Source organism: Salvelinus alpinus, chromosome 22 (genome assembly GCF_045679555.1).
Source record: "Salvelinus alpinus chromosome 22, SLU_Salpinus.1, whole genome shotgun sequence".
Lineage (NCBI taxonomy): Eukaryota > Metazoa > Chordata > Actinopteri > Salmoniformes > Salmonidae > Salvelinus > Salvelinus alpinus.
Genome location: NC_092107.1, coordinates 20,486,567 through 20,510,993, shown reverse-complemented (window position 1 = coordinate 20,510,993; position 24,427 = coordinate 20,486,567). Strand labels below are relative to the sequence as shown.

The following is a 24,427-nucleotide window of genomic DNA, read 5'->3' as shown; positions in this document are numbered from 1 at the left end:
AGATGCTTTTATCCTAAGTGACTTGGTCATGCATTCATAAATGTGACATCAGGATATCTAAGAGGTATCTGTATAAACATGCAGGGTTCCACTTCATCTCTTTTTACCCCCGTGACAGGTACAGCAGATACACACACTGGAAATAATGACTGTGTCACAGGTGCTCTCCCTTCCTCAGTGAGGACAGAGGGGAGCCATAGCCCCAGGTCACAAACTCTCCCTCCCTCCCTCCTTCCCTCCCTGTCTGTGTCACTGCTTATTTGCTTTTAACGTGTGTGGGAAAGTATGAGTCTGGCTGTGCGCAAAGAAAGAAGGCAATTTAGTCTGTCTGTCTCTTTCTCTGCTTCTCTCTCTCGCTCTCTCTCTCTTTCAATGGACACCATGTTTACAAGAACATTCTCCCTCTCTACCTCCCTGTCTCCCTCTCTCTCTCTTTCGTTATTTATTCCTCTCTCGCTCGCTCTCCCACTCCCTCTCTCTCAAGCAATTTCTCCCTCTCTCTCCCTCTCCACAAAATTTCTCAAGGCAATTACATTGTAGTAATGATGCCAATTAGAATGTTATTATTCATTGAGCGTTTGTTGACAACATGGCAAACAGCTGAACTATCTGTCTACTGTTTGTCACTGGGTGGGAGCACGAAGTGACACACACACACACACACACACACACACACACACACACACACACACACACACACACACACACACACACACACACACACACACACACACACACACACACACACACACACACACACACACACACACACACACACACACACTCTGGGGGACAGACTGTCGGTTCGGGTTCTAGGACATGGATGTCGGAACCACAACACAGCTCAGTTTTTCGCCGTGATTTATATATTGGACATTAATTAAAGGGTACTTTGCTTGTTATTGACTCTCCCCCTGGGCTGCGGTGGCTTTGAATGGGTTATTGTGCAGGGTTAAGGGTCAGGATCATGGAAACTGGTATGACTGTAGGGTTAGGTACATGGGAAGGGTTATGAGAGAGGTGCTGACAGATGAGAAATGTACGCCACAGTGGCTCTGCATGGACAGGAAAAAACCGATGACCGCATTACTGACCAAATATGCCTATTTGCCTATGGGTTCACCCTACCTACCTCCTTCCTAGCCTGTTTCTACCCGTTCCCTCTCTCTCTTTTTGTCGTTTTTTTATTTATTCCCCCATTCTCTCTCCATATATTTCTCCCTTTTTCTCTGTTTTTAATTACTCTCCAGAGAAGTGGAACGAGGCGTGGTTGCTCCCTCCTCTACCCCTATCCCCCTTCCCCCCCCCTCTCTCTCTCTCTCGCTGTCACGTTCCTGACCTGTTTTCTATTGTTTTGTATGTGTTTAGTTGGTCAGGGCGTGAGTTGGGATGGGCAGTCTGTGTTGTTTGTTCTATGTGGGAGTGTGTTGGTTAATTAGCCTTATATGGTTCTCAATCAGGGACAGGTGTTATTCATTTCCTCTGATTGAGAATCATATATAGGTTGGCTGTTCTCACTGTTTGTTTGTGGGTGATTGTCTTCCGTGTCTGTCTGTGTCTGTGCACCACACGGGACTGTTTTCGGTTTGTTAGTTTTATGTAGTCTGTTCCTGTTCATGCGTTCTTCACGTTATATGTAAGTTCGTGTTCAGGTCTGTCTGCATCGTTTATTTGTTTTGTTAGTTTATTCAAGTATAGTTTGTTTTTCGTCGTGTTCTAATAAATCATTATGTATTCACAACCCGCTGCGCCTTGGTCGAATCACTACTCCTCCTCTTTGTATGAAGAGAGAGAGGAACTCCGTTACACTCGCTCCCTATCTCTCACTCCCCTATCCCTGGATGGGAAAGCGAGCTTAGGAGATCCGGTGAGGTGTGAACGATGCGCAGCAGATGATTTTATGTATCAGTGTTTGCTCAGGAACCAGAGCAAGAGAATAGGGGAATGAAAACCCGGCCCACGAGCATCCACATAACAACGCGACGGTTAGGAACACACGTATGCATCGCTAACGCGCATACAACTGCACACACATTTGCATATTTACATTTATATTCAAGTCCTTTTTCGCAGATACTCTAATCTAGAAAGACTCACTGTGCGCGCGAATGAGAAAGCTGAGGGAAAAAACACATAAAACGAGCAATAATAGGACAAACGTTCCTAACAGAAGAAGGGTAAGTAAGAATCACGTTGAACACACCAATTGGTTGGTCGATTAATTGGTCGGTTGTCAGGCGGATTCATATTTTCCATCTCTCCTCAGTGACGTTGAGGTGTAAGTCACTGGTTGTTTTATTGTTTTGCTGTATAATCAACTAATGTTCTTGATTAGTTGGTTCAATTCACTGAGTCCTCGCTCTCCTCTTAGTGGCGCGGCGGTGTGACTCAAACCCGTGTGGGCGCGGGGCGACGTGCCAGGAGTCTCCAGAGCGGTTCCGGTGCCTCTGCCCCCCCGGCTGGACTGGCAGAACCTGCCAACTAGGTCAGTAAGATGGACGCAATGGAACACTAGTCGTCTACAAGAGCGACCTCTTCGGTGTCGACACGTAGTACATCCACATCAAGCACTTCAAGCTAGAGAATCCAGACATCAGATCGAACTCAGTATGCGTACAATGTTACACTGTGTCCATTAGACCCAAGTACTCTGGTATTGAGAAGAAATTCCCCAAAGCCCTGATGCATATTAGTTTTAATGACAGATGATACTTCAGTAGGGGGTAGGCACGCAAACACACACACACACACACACACACACACACACACACACACACACACACACACACACACACACACACACACACACACACACACACAGACAGGCTTGGGGCTCATAAGGTCCGTGGAGACATATTTCAGGATGACAGTCTCCTTATAGACCTCTGTGTTGTAGTGATATGTCACACTGACACCTGATCCCCTACAGTTCCACTTCATAGCGCGCGGTACATTGCTCACATTCACTTGTTTGCGCTCAACACGCACGCACGCACGCACAGCCCAGGCTTTAGCTCCGACCCACAGGATAGGTTCCCAAAAATCCTGACCCTCAATCTGGGAAAAACAGACTCAGTACACACACTATACTTGAGAATATACTTGACATAGTTCCCTCTCTGTCTCTGAGTCCTTCCCAGTCTTCACTGTCTGAATCAGTGACAATCCCCTGCTTTCAGGCTGTTCCTACGGAGGTCAACGCTCCCGGTCTCTCTGCTCTTTCTCACCCCTGGTGGTACAATCCTTATGGGTCTGACAGCAGCAGGGTTTCTATTACCTGACTGCTTCCTGTCTCCTGATTGATGGTGTCACACCCTCACCCCCCCTGCTGTCAGAGACCTCTCTCAGCTCCAACACTCTGGAGTCTGGTAGAGGTGACAGAGACACAAGTACTTCTATAGCCACACTGGGAGTGGTTCAGGTCCCTGGGGTCTCGTGTAGGAGATGAGACGTCCATACACAGACACACGTAGAGACACACGTAGAGACACACACGTAGAGACACACACACACACACACACAGATATACACACACACGTAGAGACACAGACACACACACACACACACACACACACGTAGAGACACACGTAGAGACACACACGTAGAGACACACACACGTAGAGACACACACATAGAGACACATACACACATAGAGACACACACATAGAGACACACACATAGAGACACACGTAGAGACACACACACATAGAGACACACACATAGAGACACACAAAGAGACACACACATAGAGACACACACGTAGAGACACACACACATAGAGACACACACATAGAGACACACGTAGAGACACACACACATAGAGACACACTCATAGAGACACACTCATAGAGACACACTCATAGAGACACACACATAGAGACACACACACATAGAGACACACACGTAGAGACACACGTAGAGACACACGTAGAGACACACGTAGAGACACACATAGAGACACACACATAGAGACACACACACATAGAGACACACACATAGAGACACACACATAGAGACACACACATAGAGACACACACATAGAGACACACACACATAGAGACACACACACATAGAGACACACACACATAGAGACACACACATAGAGACACACACATAGAGACACACACATAGAGACACACACATAGAGACACACACACATAGAGACACACGTAGAGACACACATAGAGACACACACACATAGACACACACGTAGAGACACACACATAGAGACACACACATAGAGACACACACACATAGAGACACACGTAGAGACACACATAGAGACACACACATAGAGACACACACACATAGAGACACACGTAGAGACACACACGTAGAGACACACACACACACACACACATACACACAGATATACACACACACGTAGAGACACAGACACACACACACACACACACACACACACACGTAGAGACACACAAACGTAGAGACACACACACGTAGAGACACACACATAGAGACACATACACACATAGAGACACACACATAGAGACACACACATAGAGACACACGTAGAGACACACACACATAGAGACACACACATAGAGACACACAAAGAGACACACACATAGAGACACACACGTAGAGACACACACACATAGAGACACACACATAGAGACACACGTAGAGACACACACACATAGAGACACACTCGTAGAGACACACACATAGAGACACACACACATAGAGACACACACACGTAGAGACACACATAGAGACACACGTAGAGACACACATAGAGACACACACATAGAGACACACACACATAGACACACACGTAGAGACACACACGTAGAGACACACACACACACACACACAGATATACACACACACGTAGAGACACAGACACACACACACACACACACACACGTAGAGACACACGTAGAGACACACACGTAGAGACACACACACACACACACACACACACACACAGATATACACACACACGTAGAGACACAGACACACACACACACACACACACACGTAGAGACACACAAACGTAGAGACACACACACGTAGAGACACACACACGTAGAGACACACACATAGAGACACATACACACATAGAGACACACACATAGAGACACACACATAGAGACACACGTAGAGACACACACACACATAGAGACACACACATAGAGACACACAAAGAGACACACACATAGAGACACACACGTAGAGACACACACACATAGAGACACACACATAGAGACACACGTAGAGACACACACACATAGAGACACACTCATAGAGACACACACATAGAGACACACACACATAGAGACACACACGTAGAGACACACATAGAGACACACGTAGAGACACACATAGAGACACACATAGAGACACACGTAGAGACACACATAGAGACACACACATAGAGACACACACACATAGAGACACACACATAGAGACACACACATAGAGACACACACATATAGACACACACATAGAGACACACACACATAGAGACACACACACATAGAGACACACACACATAGAGACACACATAGAGACACACACATAGAGACACACACATAGAGACACACACATAGAGACACACGTAGAGACACACGTAGAGACACACGTAGAGACACACATAGAGACACACACATAGAGACACACACACATAGACACACACGTAGAGACACACATAGAGACACACACATAGAGACACACACACATAGAGACACACACACATAGACACACACACATAGACACACACATAGAGACACACACACATAGAGACACACATAGAGACACACGTAGAGACACACACATAGAGACACACACGTAGAGACACACGTAGAGACACACACATAGAGACACACACATAGAGACACACACATAGAGACACACGTAGAGACATACATAGAGACACACATAGAGACACACACACATAGAGACACACGTAGAGACACACATAGAGACACACACACATAGAGACACACATAGAGACACACACACATAGAGACACACATAGAGACACACATAGAGACACACATTGAGACACACATAGAGACACACACACATAGAGACACACATAGAGACACACATAGAGACACACACACATAGAGACACACATAGAGACACACGTAGAGACACACGTAGAGACACACGTAGAGACACACGTAGAGACACACGTAGAGACACACATAGACACACACATAGAGACACACACACATAGAGACACACACACATAGAGACACACACACATAGAGACACACATAGAGACACACACACATAGAGACACACACACACGTAGAGACACACACACATAGAGACACACACACATAGAGACACACACACGTAGAGACACACACACATAGAGACACACACACGTAGAGACACACACATAGAGACACACACATAGAGACACACGTAGAGAAACACACACATAGAGACACACACACGTAGAGACACACACGTAGAGACACACACGTAGAGACACACACATAGAGACACACATAGAGACACACATAGAGACACACACACACGTAGAGACACACATAGAGACACACATAGAGACACACATAGAGACACACGTAGAGACACACACACATAGAGACACATGTAGAGTCACACACATAGAGACACACACATAGAGACACACGTAGAGACACACACACATAGAGACTCACGTAGAGACACACACGTAGAGACACACACATAGAGACACACACACGTAGAGACACACACACACGTAGAGACACACACACATAGAGACACATGTAGAGTCACACACACGTAGAGACACACACACATAGAGACACACACACATAGAGACACACACATATAGAGACACACACATAGAGACACACACATAGAGACACACGTAGAGACACACACGTAGCGACACACACATAGAGACACACACATAGAGACACACACATAGAGACACACACACATAGAGACACACACATAGAGACACACGTAGAGACACACACACATAGAGACTCACGTAGAGACACACACGTAGAGACACACACATAGAGACACACACACGTAGAGAGACACACACACGTAGAGACACACACACACGTAGAGACACACACACATAGAGACACATGTAGAGTCACACACACGTAGAGTCACACACACGTAGAGACACACACGTAGAGACACACACATAGAGACACACACATAGAGACACACACGTAGAGACACACACGTAGAGACACACACATAGAGACACACACACATAGAGACACACACGTAGAGACACACACACATAGAGACACACACACGTAGAGACACACACACGTAGAGACACACACACATAGAGACACACACACATAGAGACACACACACATAGAGACACACATAGAGACACACACATAGAGACACACACATAGAGACACACGTAGAGACACACACACACATAGAGACACACACATAGAGACACACAAAGAGACACACACATAGAGACACACACGTAGAGACACACACACATAGAGACACACACATAGAGACACACGTAGAGACACACACACATAGAGACACACTCATAGAGACACACACATAGAGACACACACACATAGAGACACACACATAGAGACACACGTAGAGACACACGTAGAGACACACGTAGAGACACACATAGAGACACACACATAGAGACACACACACATAGACACACACGTAGAGACACACATAGAGACACACACATAGAGACACACACACATAGAGACACACACACATAGACACACACACATAGACACACACATAGAGACACACACACATAGAGACACACATAGAGACACACGTAGAGACACACACGTAGAGACACACACGTAGAGACACACACGTAGAGACACACGTAGAGACACACACATAGAGACACACACATAGAGACACACGTAGAGACATACATAGAGACACACATAGAGACACACACACATAGAGACACACGTAGAGACACACATAGAGACACACACACATAGAGACACACATAGAGACACACACACATAGAGACACACATAGAGACACACATAGAGACACACATTGAGACACACATAGAGACACACACACATAGAGACACACATAGAGACACACATAGAGACACACACACATAGAGACACACATAGAGACACACGTAGAGACACACGTAGAGACACACGTAGAGACACACGTAGAGACACACGTAGAGACACACATAGAGACACACATAGAGACACACACATAGAGACACACACACATAGAGACACACACACATAGAGACACACATAGAGACACACACACATAGAGACACACACACACGTAGAGACACACACACATAGAGACACACACACATAGAGACACACACACGTAGAGACACACACACATAGAGACACACGTAGAGACACACACATAGAGACACACACATAGAGACACACGTAGAGAAACACACACATAGAGACACACACACGTAGAGACACACACGTAGAGACACACACGTAGAGACACACACATAGAGACACACATAGAGACACACATAGAGACACACACACACGTAGAGACACACATAGAGACACACATAGAGACACACATAGAGACACACGTAGAGACACACACACATAGAGACACATGTAGAGTCACACACATAGAGACACACACATAGAGACACACGTAGAGACACACACACATAGAGACTCACGTAGAGACACACACGTAGAGACACACACATAGAGACACACACACGTAGAGACACACACACACGTAGAGACACACACACATAGAGACACATGTAGAGTCACACACACGTAGAGACACACACACATAGAGACACACACACATAGAGACACACACATATAGAGACACACACATAGAGACACACACATAGAGACACACGTAGAGACACACACACATAGAGACTCACGTAGAGACACACACGTAGAGACACACACATAGAGACACACACACGTAGAGAGACACACACACGTAGAGACACACACACACGTAGAGACACACACACATAGAGACACATGTAGAGTCACACACACGTAGAGTCACACACACGTAGAGACACACACGTAGAGACACACACATAGAGACACACACGTAGAGACACACACGTAGAGACACACACATAGAGACACACACATAGAGACACACACACATAGAGACACACACGTAGAGACACACACACATAGAGACACACACACGTAGAGACACACACACGTAGAGACACACACACATAGAGACACACACACATAGAGACACACACACATAGAGACACACATAGAGACACACACATAGAGACACACGTAGAGACACACACACACATAGAGACACACACATAGAGACACACAAAGAGACACACACATAGAGACACACACGTAGAGACACACACACATAGAGACACACACATAGAGACACACGTAGAGACACACACACATAGAGACACACTCATAGAGACACACACATAGAGACACACACACATAGAGACACACACGTAGAGACACACATAGAGACACACGTAGAGACACACATAGAGACACACATAGAGACACACATAGAGACACACGTAGAGACACACATAGAGACACACACATAGAGACACACACACATAGAGACACACACATAGAGACACACACATAGAGACACACACATATAGACACACACATAGAGACACACACACATAGAGACACACACACATAGAGACACACACACATAGAGACACACATAGAGACACACACATAGAGACACACACATAGAGACACACACATAGAGACACACGTAGAGACACACGTAGAGACACACGTAGAGACACACATAGAGACACACACATAGAGACACACACACATAGACACACACGTAGAGACACACATAGAGACACACACATAGAGACACACACACATAGAGACACACACACATAGACACACACACATAGACACACACATAGAGACACACACACATAGAGACACACATAGAGACACACGTAGAGACACACACATAGAGACACACACGTAGAGACACACGTAGAGACACACATAGAGACACACACATAGAGACACACACATAGAGACACACGTAGAGACATACATAGAGACACACATAGAGACACACACACATAGAGACACACGTAGAGACACACATAGATACACACACACATAGAGACACACATAGAGACACACACACATAGAGACACACATAGAGACACACATAGAGACACACATAGAGACACACATTGAGACACACATAGAGACACACACACATAGAGACACACATAGAGACACACATAGAGACACACACACATAGAGACACACATAGAGACACACGTAGAGACACACGTAGAGACACACGTAGAGACACACGTAGAGACACACATAGAGACACACATAGAGACACACACATAGAGACACACACACATAGAGACACACACACATAGAGACACACATAGAGACACACACACATAGAGACACACACACACGTAGAGACACACACACATAGAGACACACACACATAGAGACACACACACGTAGAGACACACACACATAGAGACACACGTAGAGACACACACATAGAGACACACACATAGAGACACACGTAGAGAAACACACACATAGAGACACACACACGTAGAGACACACACGTAGAGACACACACGTAGAGACACACACATAGAGACACACATAGAGACACACATAGAGACACACACACACGTAGAGACACACATAGAGACACACATAGAGACACACATAGAGACACACGTAGAGACACACACACATAGAGACACATGTAGAGTCACACACATAGAGACACACACATAGAGACACACGTAGAGACACACACACATAGAGACTCACGTAGAGACACACACGTAGAGACACACACATAGAGACACACACACGTAGAGACACACACACACGTAGAGACACACACACATAGAGACACATGTAGAGTCACACACACGTAGAGACACACACACATAGAGACACACACACATAGAGACACACACATATAGAGACACACACATAGAGACACACACATAGAGACACACGTAGAGACACACACGTAGAGACACACACATAGAGACACACACATAGAGACACACACATAGAGACACACACACATAGAGACACACACATAGAGACACACGTAGAGACACACACACATAGAGACTCACGTAGAGACACACACGTAGAGACACACACATAGACACACACACGTAGAGAGACACACACACGTAGAGACACACACACACGTAGAGACACACACACATAGAGACACATGTAGAGTCACACACACGTAGAGTCACACACACGTAGAGACACACACGTAGAGACACACACATAGAGACACACACGTAGAGACACACACGTAGAGACACACACGTAGAGACACACACATAGAGACACACACACATAGAGACACACACGTAGAGACACACACACATAGAGACACACACACGTAGAGACACACACACGTAGAGACACACACACATAGAGACACACACACATAGAGACACACACACATAGAGACACACATAGAGACACACACATAGAGACACACACGTAGAGACACACACACGTAGAGACACACACACACGTAGAGACACACACATAGAGACACACACGTAGAGACACACACGTAGAGACACACACATACACACACACAGATATACACACACACGTAGAGACACAGACACACACACACACACACACACACGTAGAGACACACGTAGAGACACACACGTAGAGACACACACACACACACACACACACACACAGATATACACACACACGTAGAGACACAGACACACACACACACATAGACACACACGTAGAGACACACAAACGTAGAGACACACACACGTAGAGACACACACACAGTAGAGACACACACATAGAGACACATACACACATAGAGACACACACATAGAGACACACACATAGAGACACACGTAGAGACACACACACACATAGAGACACACACATAGAGACACACGTAGAGACATACATAGAGACACACATAGAGACACACACACATAGAGACACACGTAGAGACACACATAGAGACACACACACATAGAGACACACATAGAGACACACACACATAGAGACACACATAGAGACACACATAGAGACACACATGGAGACACACATAGAGACACACACACATAGAGACACACATAGAGACACACATAGAGACACACACACATAGAGACACACATAGAGACACACGTAGAGACACACGTAGAGACACACGTAGAGACACACGTAGAGACACACGTAGAGACACACATAGAGACACACATAGAGACACACACATAGAGACACACACACATAGAGACACACACACATAGAGACACACATAGAGACACACACACATAGAGACACACACACACGTAGAGACACACACACATAGAGACACACACACATAGAGACACACACACGTAGAGACACACACACATAGAGACACACGTAGAGACACACACATAGAGACACACACATAGAGACACACGTAGAGAAACACACACATAGAGACACACACACGTAGAGACACACACGTAGAGACACACACGTAGAGACACACACATAGAGACACACATAGAGACACACATAGAGACACACACACACGTAGAGACACACATAGAGACACACATAGAGACACACATAGACACACGTAGAGACACACACACATAGAGACACATGTAGAGTCACACACATAGAGACACACACATAGAGACACACGTAGAGACACACACACATAGAGACTCACGTAGAGACACACACGTAGAGACACACACATAGAGACACACACACGTAGAGACACACACACACGTAGAGACACACACACATAGAGACACATGTAGAGTCACACACACGTAGAGACACACACACATAGAGACACACACACATAGAGACACACACATATAGAGACACACACATAGAGACACACACATAGAGACACACGTAGAGACACACACACATAGAGACACTACACGTAGAGACACACACGTAGAGACACACACATAGAGACACACACACGTAGAGAGACACACACACGTAGAGACACACACACACGTAGAGACACACACACATAGAGACACATGTAGAGTCACACACACGTAGAGTCACACACACGTAGAGACACACACGTAGAGACACACACATAGAGACACACACGTAGAGACACACACGTAGAGACACACACGTAGAGACACACACATAGAGACACACACACATAGAGACACACACGTAGAGACACACACACATAGAGACACACACACGTAGAGACACACACACGTAGAGACACACACACATAGAGACACACACACATAGAGACACACACACATAGAGACACACATAGAGACACACACATAGAGACACACGTAGAGACACACACACACATAGAGACACACACATAGAGACACACAAAGAGACACACACATAGAGACACACACGTAGAGACACACACACATAGAGACACACACATAGAGACACACGTAGAGACACACACACATAGAGACACACTCATAGAGACACACACATAGAGACACACACACATAGAGACACACACGTAGAGACACACATAGAGACACACGTAGAGACACACATAGAGACACACATAGAGACACACATAGAGACACACATAGAGACACACACATAGAGACACACACACATAGAGACACACACATAGAGACACACACATAGAGACACACACATAGAGACACACACATAGAGACACACACACATAGAGACACACACACATAGAGACACACACACATAGAGACACACACACATAGAGACACACACATAGAGACACACACATAGAGACACACACATAGAGACACACACATAGAGACACACGTAGAGACACACGTAGAGACACACATAGAGACACACACATAGAGACACACACACATAGACACACACGTAGAGACACACATAGAGACACACACATAGAGACACACACACATAGAGACACACACACATAGACACACACACATAGACACACACATAGAGACACACACACATAGAGACACACATAGAGACACACGTAGAGACACACACATAGAGACACACACGTAGAGACACACGTAGAGACACACATAGAGACACACACATAGAGACACACACATAGAGACACACGTAGAGACATACATAGAGACACACATAGAGACACACACACATAGAGACACACGTAGAGACACACATAGAGACACACACACATAGAGACACACATAGAGACACACACAGCATAGAGACACACATAGAGACACACATAGAGACACACATTGAGACACACATAGAGACACACACACATAGAGACACACATAGAGACACACATAGAGACACACACACATAGAGACACACATAGAGACACACGTAGAGACACACGTAGAGACACACGTAGAGACACACGTAGAGACACACATAGAGACACACATAGAGACACACACATAGAGACACACACACATAGAGACACACACACATAGAGACACACATAGAGACACACACACATAGAGACACACACACACGTAGAGACACACACACATAGAGACACACACACATAGAGACACACACACGTAGAGACACACACACATAGAGACACACGTAGAGACACACACATAGAGACACACACATAGAGACACACGTAGAGAAACACACACATAGAGACACACACACGTAGAGACACACACGTAGAGACACACACGTAGAGACACACACATAGAGACACACATAGAGACACACATAGAGACACACACACACGTAGAGACACACATAGAGACACACATAGAGACACACATAGAGACACACGTAGAGACACACACACATAGAGACACATGTAGAGTCACACACATAGAGACACACACATAGAGACACACGTAGAGACACACACACATAGAGACTCACGTAGAGACACACACATAGAGACACACACATAGAGACACACACACGTAGAGACACACACACACGTAGAGACACACACACATAGAGACACATGTAGAGTCACACACACGTAGAGACACACACACATAGAGACACACACACATAGAGACACACACATATAGAGACACACACATAGAGACACACACATAGAGACACACGTAGAGACACACACGTAGAGACACACACATAGAGACACACACATAGAGACACACACATAGAGACACACACACATAGAGACACACACATAGAGACACAAGTAGAGACACACACACATAGAGACTCACGTAGAGACACACACGTAGAGACACACACATAGACACACACACGTAGAGAGACACACACACGTAGAGACACACACACACGTAGAGACACACACACATAGAGACACATGTAGAGTCACACACACGTAGAGTCACACACACGTAGAGACACACACGTAGAGACACACACATAGAGACACACACGTAGAGACACACACGTAGAGACACACACGTAGAGACACACACATAGAGACACACACACATAGAGACACACACGTAGAGACACACACACATAGAGACACACACACGTAGAGACACACACACGTAGAGACACACACACATAGAGACACACACACATAGAGACACACACACATAGAGACACACATAGAGACACACACATAGAGACACACACGTAGAGACACACACACGTAGAGACACACACACACGTAGAGACACACACATAGAGACACACACGTAGAGACACACACGTAGAGACACACACATACACACACACAGATATACACACACACGTAGAGACACAGACACACACACACACACACACACACACACGTAGAGACACACGTAGAGACACACACGTAGAGACACACACACACACACACACACACACACAGATATACACACACACGTAGAGACACAGACACACACACACACACACACACACGTAGAGACACACAAACGTAGAGACACACACACGTAGAGACACACACACGTAGAGACACACACATAGAGACACATACACACATAGAGACACACACATAGAGACACACACATAGAGACACACGTAGAGACACACACACACATAGAGACACACACATAGAGACACACAAAGAGACACACACATAGAGACACACACGTAGAGACACACACACATAGAGACACACACATAGAGACACACGTAGAGACACACACACATAGAGACACACTCATAGAGACACACACATATAGACACACACACATAGAGACACACACGTAGAGACACACATAGAGACACACGTAGAGACACACATAGAGACACACGTAGAGACACACACATAGAGACACACACATAGAGACACACACACATAGAGACACACACATAGAGACACACACATAGAGACACACACATATAGACACACACATAGAGACACACACACATAGAGACACACACACATAGAGACACACACACATAGAGACACACATAGAGACACACACATAGAGACACACACATAGAGACACACACATAGAGACACACGTAGAGACACACGTAGAGACACACGTAGAGACACACGTAGAGACACACATAGAGACACACACATAGAGACACACACACGTAGACACACACGTAGAGACACACACATAGAGACACACACACATAGAGACACACACACATAGACACACACACATAGACACACACATAGAGACACACACACATAGAGACACACGTAGAGACACACACGTAGAGACACACACATAGAGACACACACGTAGAGACACACGTAGAGACACACATAGAGACACACACATAGAGACACACACATAGAGACACACGTAGAGACATACATAGAGACACACATAGAGACACACACACATAGAGACACACGTAGAGACACACATAGAGACACACACACATAGAGACACACATAGAGACACACACACATAGAGACACACATAGAGACACACATAGAGACACACATTGAAACACACATAGAGACACACACACATAGAGACACACATAGAGACACACATAGAGACACACACACATAGAGACACACGTAGAGACACACGTAGAGACACACGTAGAGACACACGTAGAGACACACGTAGAGACACACATAGAGACACACATAGAGACACACACATAGAGACACACACACATAGAGACACACACACATAGAGACACACATAGAGACACACACACATAGAGACACACACACACGTAGAGACACACACACATAGAGACACACACACATAGAGACACACACACGTAGAGACACACACACATAGAGACACACGTAGAGACACACACATAGAGACACACACATAGAGACACACGTAGAGAAACACACACATAGAGACACACACACGTAGAGACACACACGTAGAGACACACACGTAGAGACACACACATAGAGACACACATAGAGACACACATAGAGACACACACACACACGTAGAGACACACATAGAGACACACATAGAGACACACATAGAGACACACGTAGAGACACACACACATAGAGACACATGTAGAGTCACACACATAGAGACACACACATAGAGACACACGTAGAGACACACACACATAGAGACTCACGTAGAGACACACACGTAGAGACACACACATAGAGACACACACACGTAGAGACACACACACACGTAGAGACACACACACATAGAGACACATGTAGAGTCACACACACGTAGAGACACATGTAGAGTCACACACACGTAGAGACACACACACATAGAGACACACACACATAGAGACACACACACATAGAGACACACACATAGAGACACACGTAGAGACACACACGTAGAGACACACACATAGAGACACACACATAGAGACACACACATAGAGACACACACACATAGAGACACACACATAGAGACACACGTAGAGACACACACACATAGAGACTCACGTAGAGACACACACGTAGAGACACACACATAGAGACACACACACGTAGAGAGACACACACACGTAGAGACACACACACACGTAGAGACACACACACATAGAGACACATGTAGAGTCACACACACGTAGAGTCACACACACGTAGAGTCACACACACGTAGAGACACACACATAGAGACACACACGTAGAGACACACACGTAGAGACACACACGTAGAGACACACACATAGAGACACACACACATAGAGACACACACACATAGAGACACACACACATAGAGACACACACACATAGAGACACACACACGTAGAGACACACACACGTAGAGACACACACACATAGAGACACACACACATAGAGACACACATAGAGACACACACATAGAGACACACACGTAGAGACACACACACGTAGAGACACACACACACGTAGAGACACACACATAGAGAGACACACACACAGAGAGACACACACATAGAGACACACACGTAGAGACACACACGTAGAGACACACACGTAGAGACACACACGTAGAGACACACACGTAGAGACACACACATAGAGACACACACGTAGAGACACACACGTAGACACACACACACGTAGACACACACACATAGAGACACACACACATAGAGACACACACATAGAGACACACACACGTAGAGACACACACATAGAGACACACACGTAGAGACACACACACGTAGAGACACACACACACGTAGAGACACACACACAGAGAGACACACACATAGAGACACACACATAGAGACACACACGTAGAGACACACACGTAGAGACACACACACATAGAGACACACACATAGACACACACACATAGAGACACACACGTAGAGACACACACGTAGAGACACACACGTAGAGACACACACATAGAGACACACACACATAGAGACACACACATAGAGACATTTACATTTTACATTTAAGTCATTTAGCAGACGCTCTTATCCAGAGCGACTTACAAATTGGTGCATTCACCTTATGACATCCAGTGGAACAGCCACTTTACAATAGTGCATCTAAATCTTTTAAGGGGGGGGGGGGGTGAGAAGGATTACTTTATCCTATCCTAGGTATTCCTTAAAGAGGTGGGGTTTCAGGTGTCTCCGGAAGGTGGTGATTGACTCCGCTGTCCTGGCGTCGTGAGGGAGTTTGTTCCACCATTGGGGGGCCAGAGAGACACACACACATAGAGACACACGTAGAGACACACACACATAGAGACACACAGGTAGAGACACACACACATAGAGACACACACACGTAGAGACACACACACATAGAGACACACACGTAGAGACACACACACATAGAGACACACACATAGAGACACACACGTAGAGTCACACACGTAGAGTCACACACGTAGAGTCACACACACGTAGAGTCACACACACGTAGAGACACACACACAGAGAGACACACACAAAGAGACACACACATAGAGAGACACACACACGTAGAGACACACATATAGAGACACACACACATAGAGACACACACACATAGAGACACACACACGTAGAGACACACACACATAGAGACACACACACGTAGAGACACACACACGTAGAGACACACACATAGAGACACACACGTAGAGACACACACACATGTAGAGACACAAACACACATAGAGACACACACGTGTAGACACACACGCGCGCGCACACACAGCCTCTGGCTCAATTGAATTTAATTGCTCTGACATTTCAGTTACCACAGCCTTTGTCATTGTTGCCTAGCATGTTTGCTGTTTCTCTTTTTAGAGGTTTATTGCTCTCTGTATGTGTGAGTTGTGCCAGGCTCTTACAAAAGGACTGCTGCTGTACATTTGTGCAAGCTTAAAGATTGTCCTGAGACCCCACCAGTGATTTTTATTGATGTGTTCTCTCTCTCTACTTCCCATCTCTCTCCACAGACACCAACGAGTGTGACATGGGTGTGTGTGTCCATGCCCGCTCCTGCCGTAATCTGATTGGTGGATACCTGTGCGATTGCCTGCCAGGCTGGGCGGTGCCTAACTGTGACGTCAGTGAGTATGAGGTCAAGGATGGAGCAAGATGGTCCTGTGTGTTCACGTGTGCATGTGCTCATGTGCGCATGTGCGTGTGTGCGAGTGTGCGTGTGTGGCAGTGTGCATGTGTGTGTGTGTGCGTGTGTGTGTACTGATCTGTATTTATCTCTGTTCTGTAGGGAACAGCAGCTGCCAGGGTTTGTGTCTAAACGGAGGTCACTGTGAGGACTCTGTGTCAGGCTCACACTGCCTGTGTGTACCTGGTTTCTCTGGGAAGCACTGCCAGACTGGCCCCAGTCCCTGTGATAGCACCCCCTGTCAGCACGGAGGCCAGTGTGTGGACAAGGAGGGCAGGGCGGAGCTGTGTAGCTGTCCCATGGGCTACTCAGGGACGTACTGCGAGGTCAGACTCCATCCTCAGATTCATCATCTTCCCATTGGTTTTCTGAATCCTCCTCACATATTTTGATCTTGTTAATATTTTCCAGATGGTGGTGGATCTGTGCAATCCCAACCCATGTCAGCAGGGGGTGCCCTGTCAGAGCGCCGACGGGGGGTACACGTGTGCCTGCCCCGAGGGTTACTATGGTAATGAGTGCACGAGCCTTAAGGACCCTTGTCATGGCCAACACTGTCCAGGTGAGTCGTAGTGGGACTACGGAGATTAGATTTTTTTCCCTTCACATTATGTGTGTGTACAGGTGTGTTTGTTAACTAACTAACATGCCTCCCTCTCTGTCTCTCTCTCTCTCTCTGTCTCTCACTAGGTGCCATGTCAGACCCGGGTCATGGAGTGGTCAATCTCTACATGGTGTTGGTGGGTATGTCAGCGTTAGTAACGGCGTGCGGCTGCGCAGCCTGCGCCCTCCTCCTCTCCCGCCTCCACCGACGACGGAAAAAGACGCAGGGCGGGCCCCGGGAGGAGGGCATCAACAACCAGAGGGAGTTCGTCACCCTCGTCCGAAACCTGGACCGCCCCGCGCCCCTCCTGCCCCCTCTCACCCCCAACACCACCGTCCACACCCCTGTCCCTGTACCGCGCTTCTGCGAAGAGATCGAGCTCACTCTGCCCCCCTCCCCGGCCCCCTCACACCCCTCCCCTGCACTCAAACCATTAAACCACGCCCCCAAACAGGACATCTCCAACCGTGAGAGGGAGAAGCTCAACCGCTTCCACTACTCAGACAAACAGGAACTGGAGGTGTGACCTTTGGACCTTTCAACTGTCTAGAGGCTTTTATTATTTTGCGCCCGTTTCTCTCTGACCGGGCCCTGGCCCTGGCCCCCGGCGCCATGCCATGTTGCACAGGTTCCTGTGGTGATGCCCTCACCCCGACCCATCCCTCTGTGAGTTGACTCCTCATCTTTTGTGAGCTGATATTGTCATCTGCTAAATGGCATAAATTATTGTTGTAGAATGCTGGGCCTACGAGGTAGCTAAGCAGATCTATTTTGGGGCCCGACCTTGCCAACATCAAGAAACAGCATGGCAGGGAACTTTTTACATCGTGCCCTTCTGAACTGCTGACCCCGGAGCTAATCTTATGAGGGTTGGCCTTTGAGTTAGTCTGGCCTGTGTCTGAGTATCTCTGTGTTGTATGGGGACTCATGTAGACGGGAACAACTGTGAAGAGCCCTGTGAGCCATTCCCCAGGTTTTAATGTCCCTTTGTAGGCACCCCACTGCCCTGGCTGCCCTGGCTGCCCTGGAAGGCCTGTCACCGACATCTGTAACTGGATCTCTACAGGAACTGCAGCCCTGCGCTGTTGCCTTCTGGGCGGCAGCAACCGACAGGGGACGGAAGGGCAAAGTGGTTTTAATTCCAATTAGTCCATTTCCACATTAATTATTGAAGGATAAACGGTGGTATAATTATTGTGTGTGTGTGTGTCTGCGTGTGTCTGTGTGAGGTGTGTGTCACTGTGAGGTGTGTGTTGGTCTCTGTGTGTCAGTCTGAGGTGTGTGTGTGTGATAAGCATTACAGAGCGTCATGCCTGTTGCCAGGAGAAAGAGAGAAAATGACTGAAGGAGCAAAAGAGAAAAAAAAGAATCAATAAATTCAACCTTTAGATTAAAAAGAGGGAAAGGTTAGACAAGAGAGTAGAGCCTGACCCCAATCCATTTGAACCATGAGAGAACTGAGTTAAAACACGACACTGTTGCCTGTGCGGTCTCTGTTAACACACTGCGGTTGTCGAAGATGTAAGATGTTTTTTTATACCTGTGTGTAAAATAGCTCTGTTGTATATATGTTGTACATATTGATATTGTTTTTTTTGTACTGTGGTTTGCCTCTGAATGTCGCTGTTTTACTTCGCTCTATTTGTCCTTTCTCTCCTTCCATTCGTCTGGGGCTGCCAGCAGGTGTGGATCGTAATTAAAGTGCATTTACCTTCCAAATCCATGTTTGTGTCGCAGAGTTATTTGTACGTCTCAGATCCAACACAAATGGATCGGTGAATGGGTAGCGTTCAACAATCCTGTCGCGGTAGATCCGTGAGTTCATCAAGGGAGGTAGAAAGGAAAGACATTTTCAAAGTGTTTGAATGGGTCAGTTCTATGGCTAGTAGCGCCATTCTATTCCACCAGTACTGGGAGTACAGAGAGGATATTCCATCATGAAGAGCATGGCTCTAAGCCACCATGACCGTGTCATGAGGTCACACAACACACAAACACCTGACCGGCTTTGATTTAATTGCCTGTGAGGGACTTTGTTAGTGTGTAAGTCCCTGTATGTTTATGTTAGAGAGCAAGAGATACTGTAAGTGGGTTCACAATACAGTGAGAATGAATATGTGATTTATATGTGTGTATGTTGTGAGAAAGAGAAAGTGAGTGAGAGGTCAGAGCAGTTAGTGAGCAGGCTTATGGCTATGACGAATGTGACATTTGCCCTTCTCAGACAGGCTAAAGGGTGGAAATGACCATGGGCTTCCCGTCCCCACCCTGGCCACAAGGAAATGTAGGAAATAGAGTTTCTACCCAACACGCATGCACGCACACACACACACACACACACACACAAAATCACTGCATTGTAAAGACCTCTTCACATCTGCTGTGCAGCTCAGGATGACTCCATAGCCCACCCATCATCAACCAAGCAAAGGTCAAAGTTCCTCATTGTACAAAGTTTTAAGTTCCTCGTTCATCAATCATCCATTGATTTTGCTATCATACTAATGCAGGGTATATATCACACATTCTATTTATGGTGATGTATCCTATTGTGTGTACTGGTACTCGAGTGTGAGTTTGTCCACTTGTCGTCTCATTGGTGCCTGTATGTCCGCCCCTGCAGCTTTGAATCCATGAACTGGGGGTCAAGGTTAAAATCACAGAGGGTGGTTGTAATGTTTCTGCTAGTTCCTCTAGGTCTATTTTGAGGAGCCAGAGACCACTAGCTGTTGGAAACCTGCAGTTTCCATTCTGACCTCTCGATATTCTTGTCAGAAATTCGCTTTGGAGTGGTTGAAAGTAGTGATAAAATGCTAACGTTCCTCGTGGTTCTATTTCAATTCATCTTCTACTCTTTTTGGCCATTTTCTGGTGTTTTGTGGTGGGTAACGGTGAGGTTCGAGAATAATAAGTCAACGATGTAACTGATAGATGTTAGGCTGGAAATGTTTGAACAATTATATTTTTTTTGTGAAGCTTGCATTCAAATGCCACTCCCTGTTGCACACAAGCTTCCTGTCACAAGGGGATTTATGGTTGATTTAAGAACCATGTTACTTTATTTGGCACTGAATAGGAACTTACTATAGTCATTTTATTTTACCTGTTGAAATGGGAAAATTTGTTTTTTATCAAGTTGAAAATGTTTTCTTCATGCAGAAGGTTAAAATTAGGTGAATTCAAACTTAAATTTTAAAAACATGTTAGCTACACTTCTCAAAAGGCACAGAATCGGCGGAACAACCCCCTTTCAATATCAACATAACTCACAAGTGTGGAATAGGTATGATAAATATAAACCATTTGTCCCTCAAAGGTGGGAGATATTTTTGGGAGATATTTCTGTTCTTCAATATGTGGCACCTCCAACTGAATATGAACACTACAGATCTCACTTTCTTCATATTACCATTCAAAGCAGCAGGGCAGGTAGAATCATATCAAAAGGGTACTCAATGAGCTTTGCTGCAGCTTCATCATCTGGCTATGACTTCAGAGGAATGAGAGAATGATTAGGTAAATGAACCACGAAGGACAAGTTATGTAGCGCCATCTGGTGGCCAATAAAGGTAGTCATTATGTTAGCGGGAAAAAACGTTTGCTTTTATATTAGTTTGCAACACTAACTATTCATCTGTGGCTTAGTGCCAGTAAATTCATTGTTCATATAAGTTTTACTTTATTAAATATTTGTTTAAATACAGAACATTTGCCAATCAATCAATCAATAGTAAGCTTCACTTGACTTTATCTGCAGATTTTCAATACAAGTCTAAACACCGGGCTTGTAAAAAAAGGCTGTCCTACTCCCCTCCTCTCTACCTAACTTCCCCTCGCAGTCCCCTTGGTTTCTCTTAAGTCACATTAGTTTGGCTGCGCAGTCTAACTTAGTTGTCACTC

General features: G+C 45.9%; 1 protein-coding gene across 1 annotated transcript in view; it reads left to right on the top strand.

The window, feature by feature from the left end:
• The window catches only part of LOC139549213 (protein jagged-1b-like), a 68,556-nt gene extending 46,306 nt beyond the window's left edge, over positions 1–22,250 (top strand). The window contains exons 9-13 of the mRNA XM_071359436.1: positions 2,372–2,485; positions 19,751–19,864; positions 20,026–20,249; positions 20,335–20,485; positions 20,614–22,250. Of these exons, the coding sequence (XP_071215537.1) occupies positions 2,372–2,485; positions 19,751–19,864; positions 20,026–20,249; positions 20,335–20,485; positions 20,614–21,053 (1,043 nt within the window). The 3' untranslated portion in view covers positions 21,054–22,250. The remainder of the gene's footprint in view (positions 1–2,371; positions 2,486–19,750; positions 19,865–20,025; positions 20,250–20,334; positions 20,486–20,613) is intronic.
• The last annotated feature ends 2,177 nt before the right edge of the window (positions 22,251–24,427 follow it).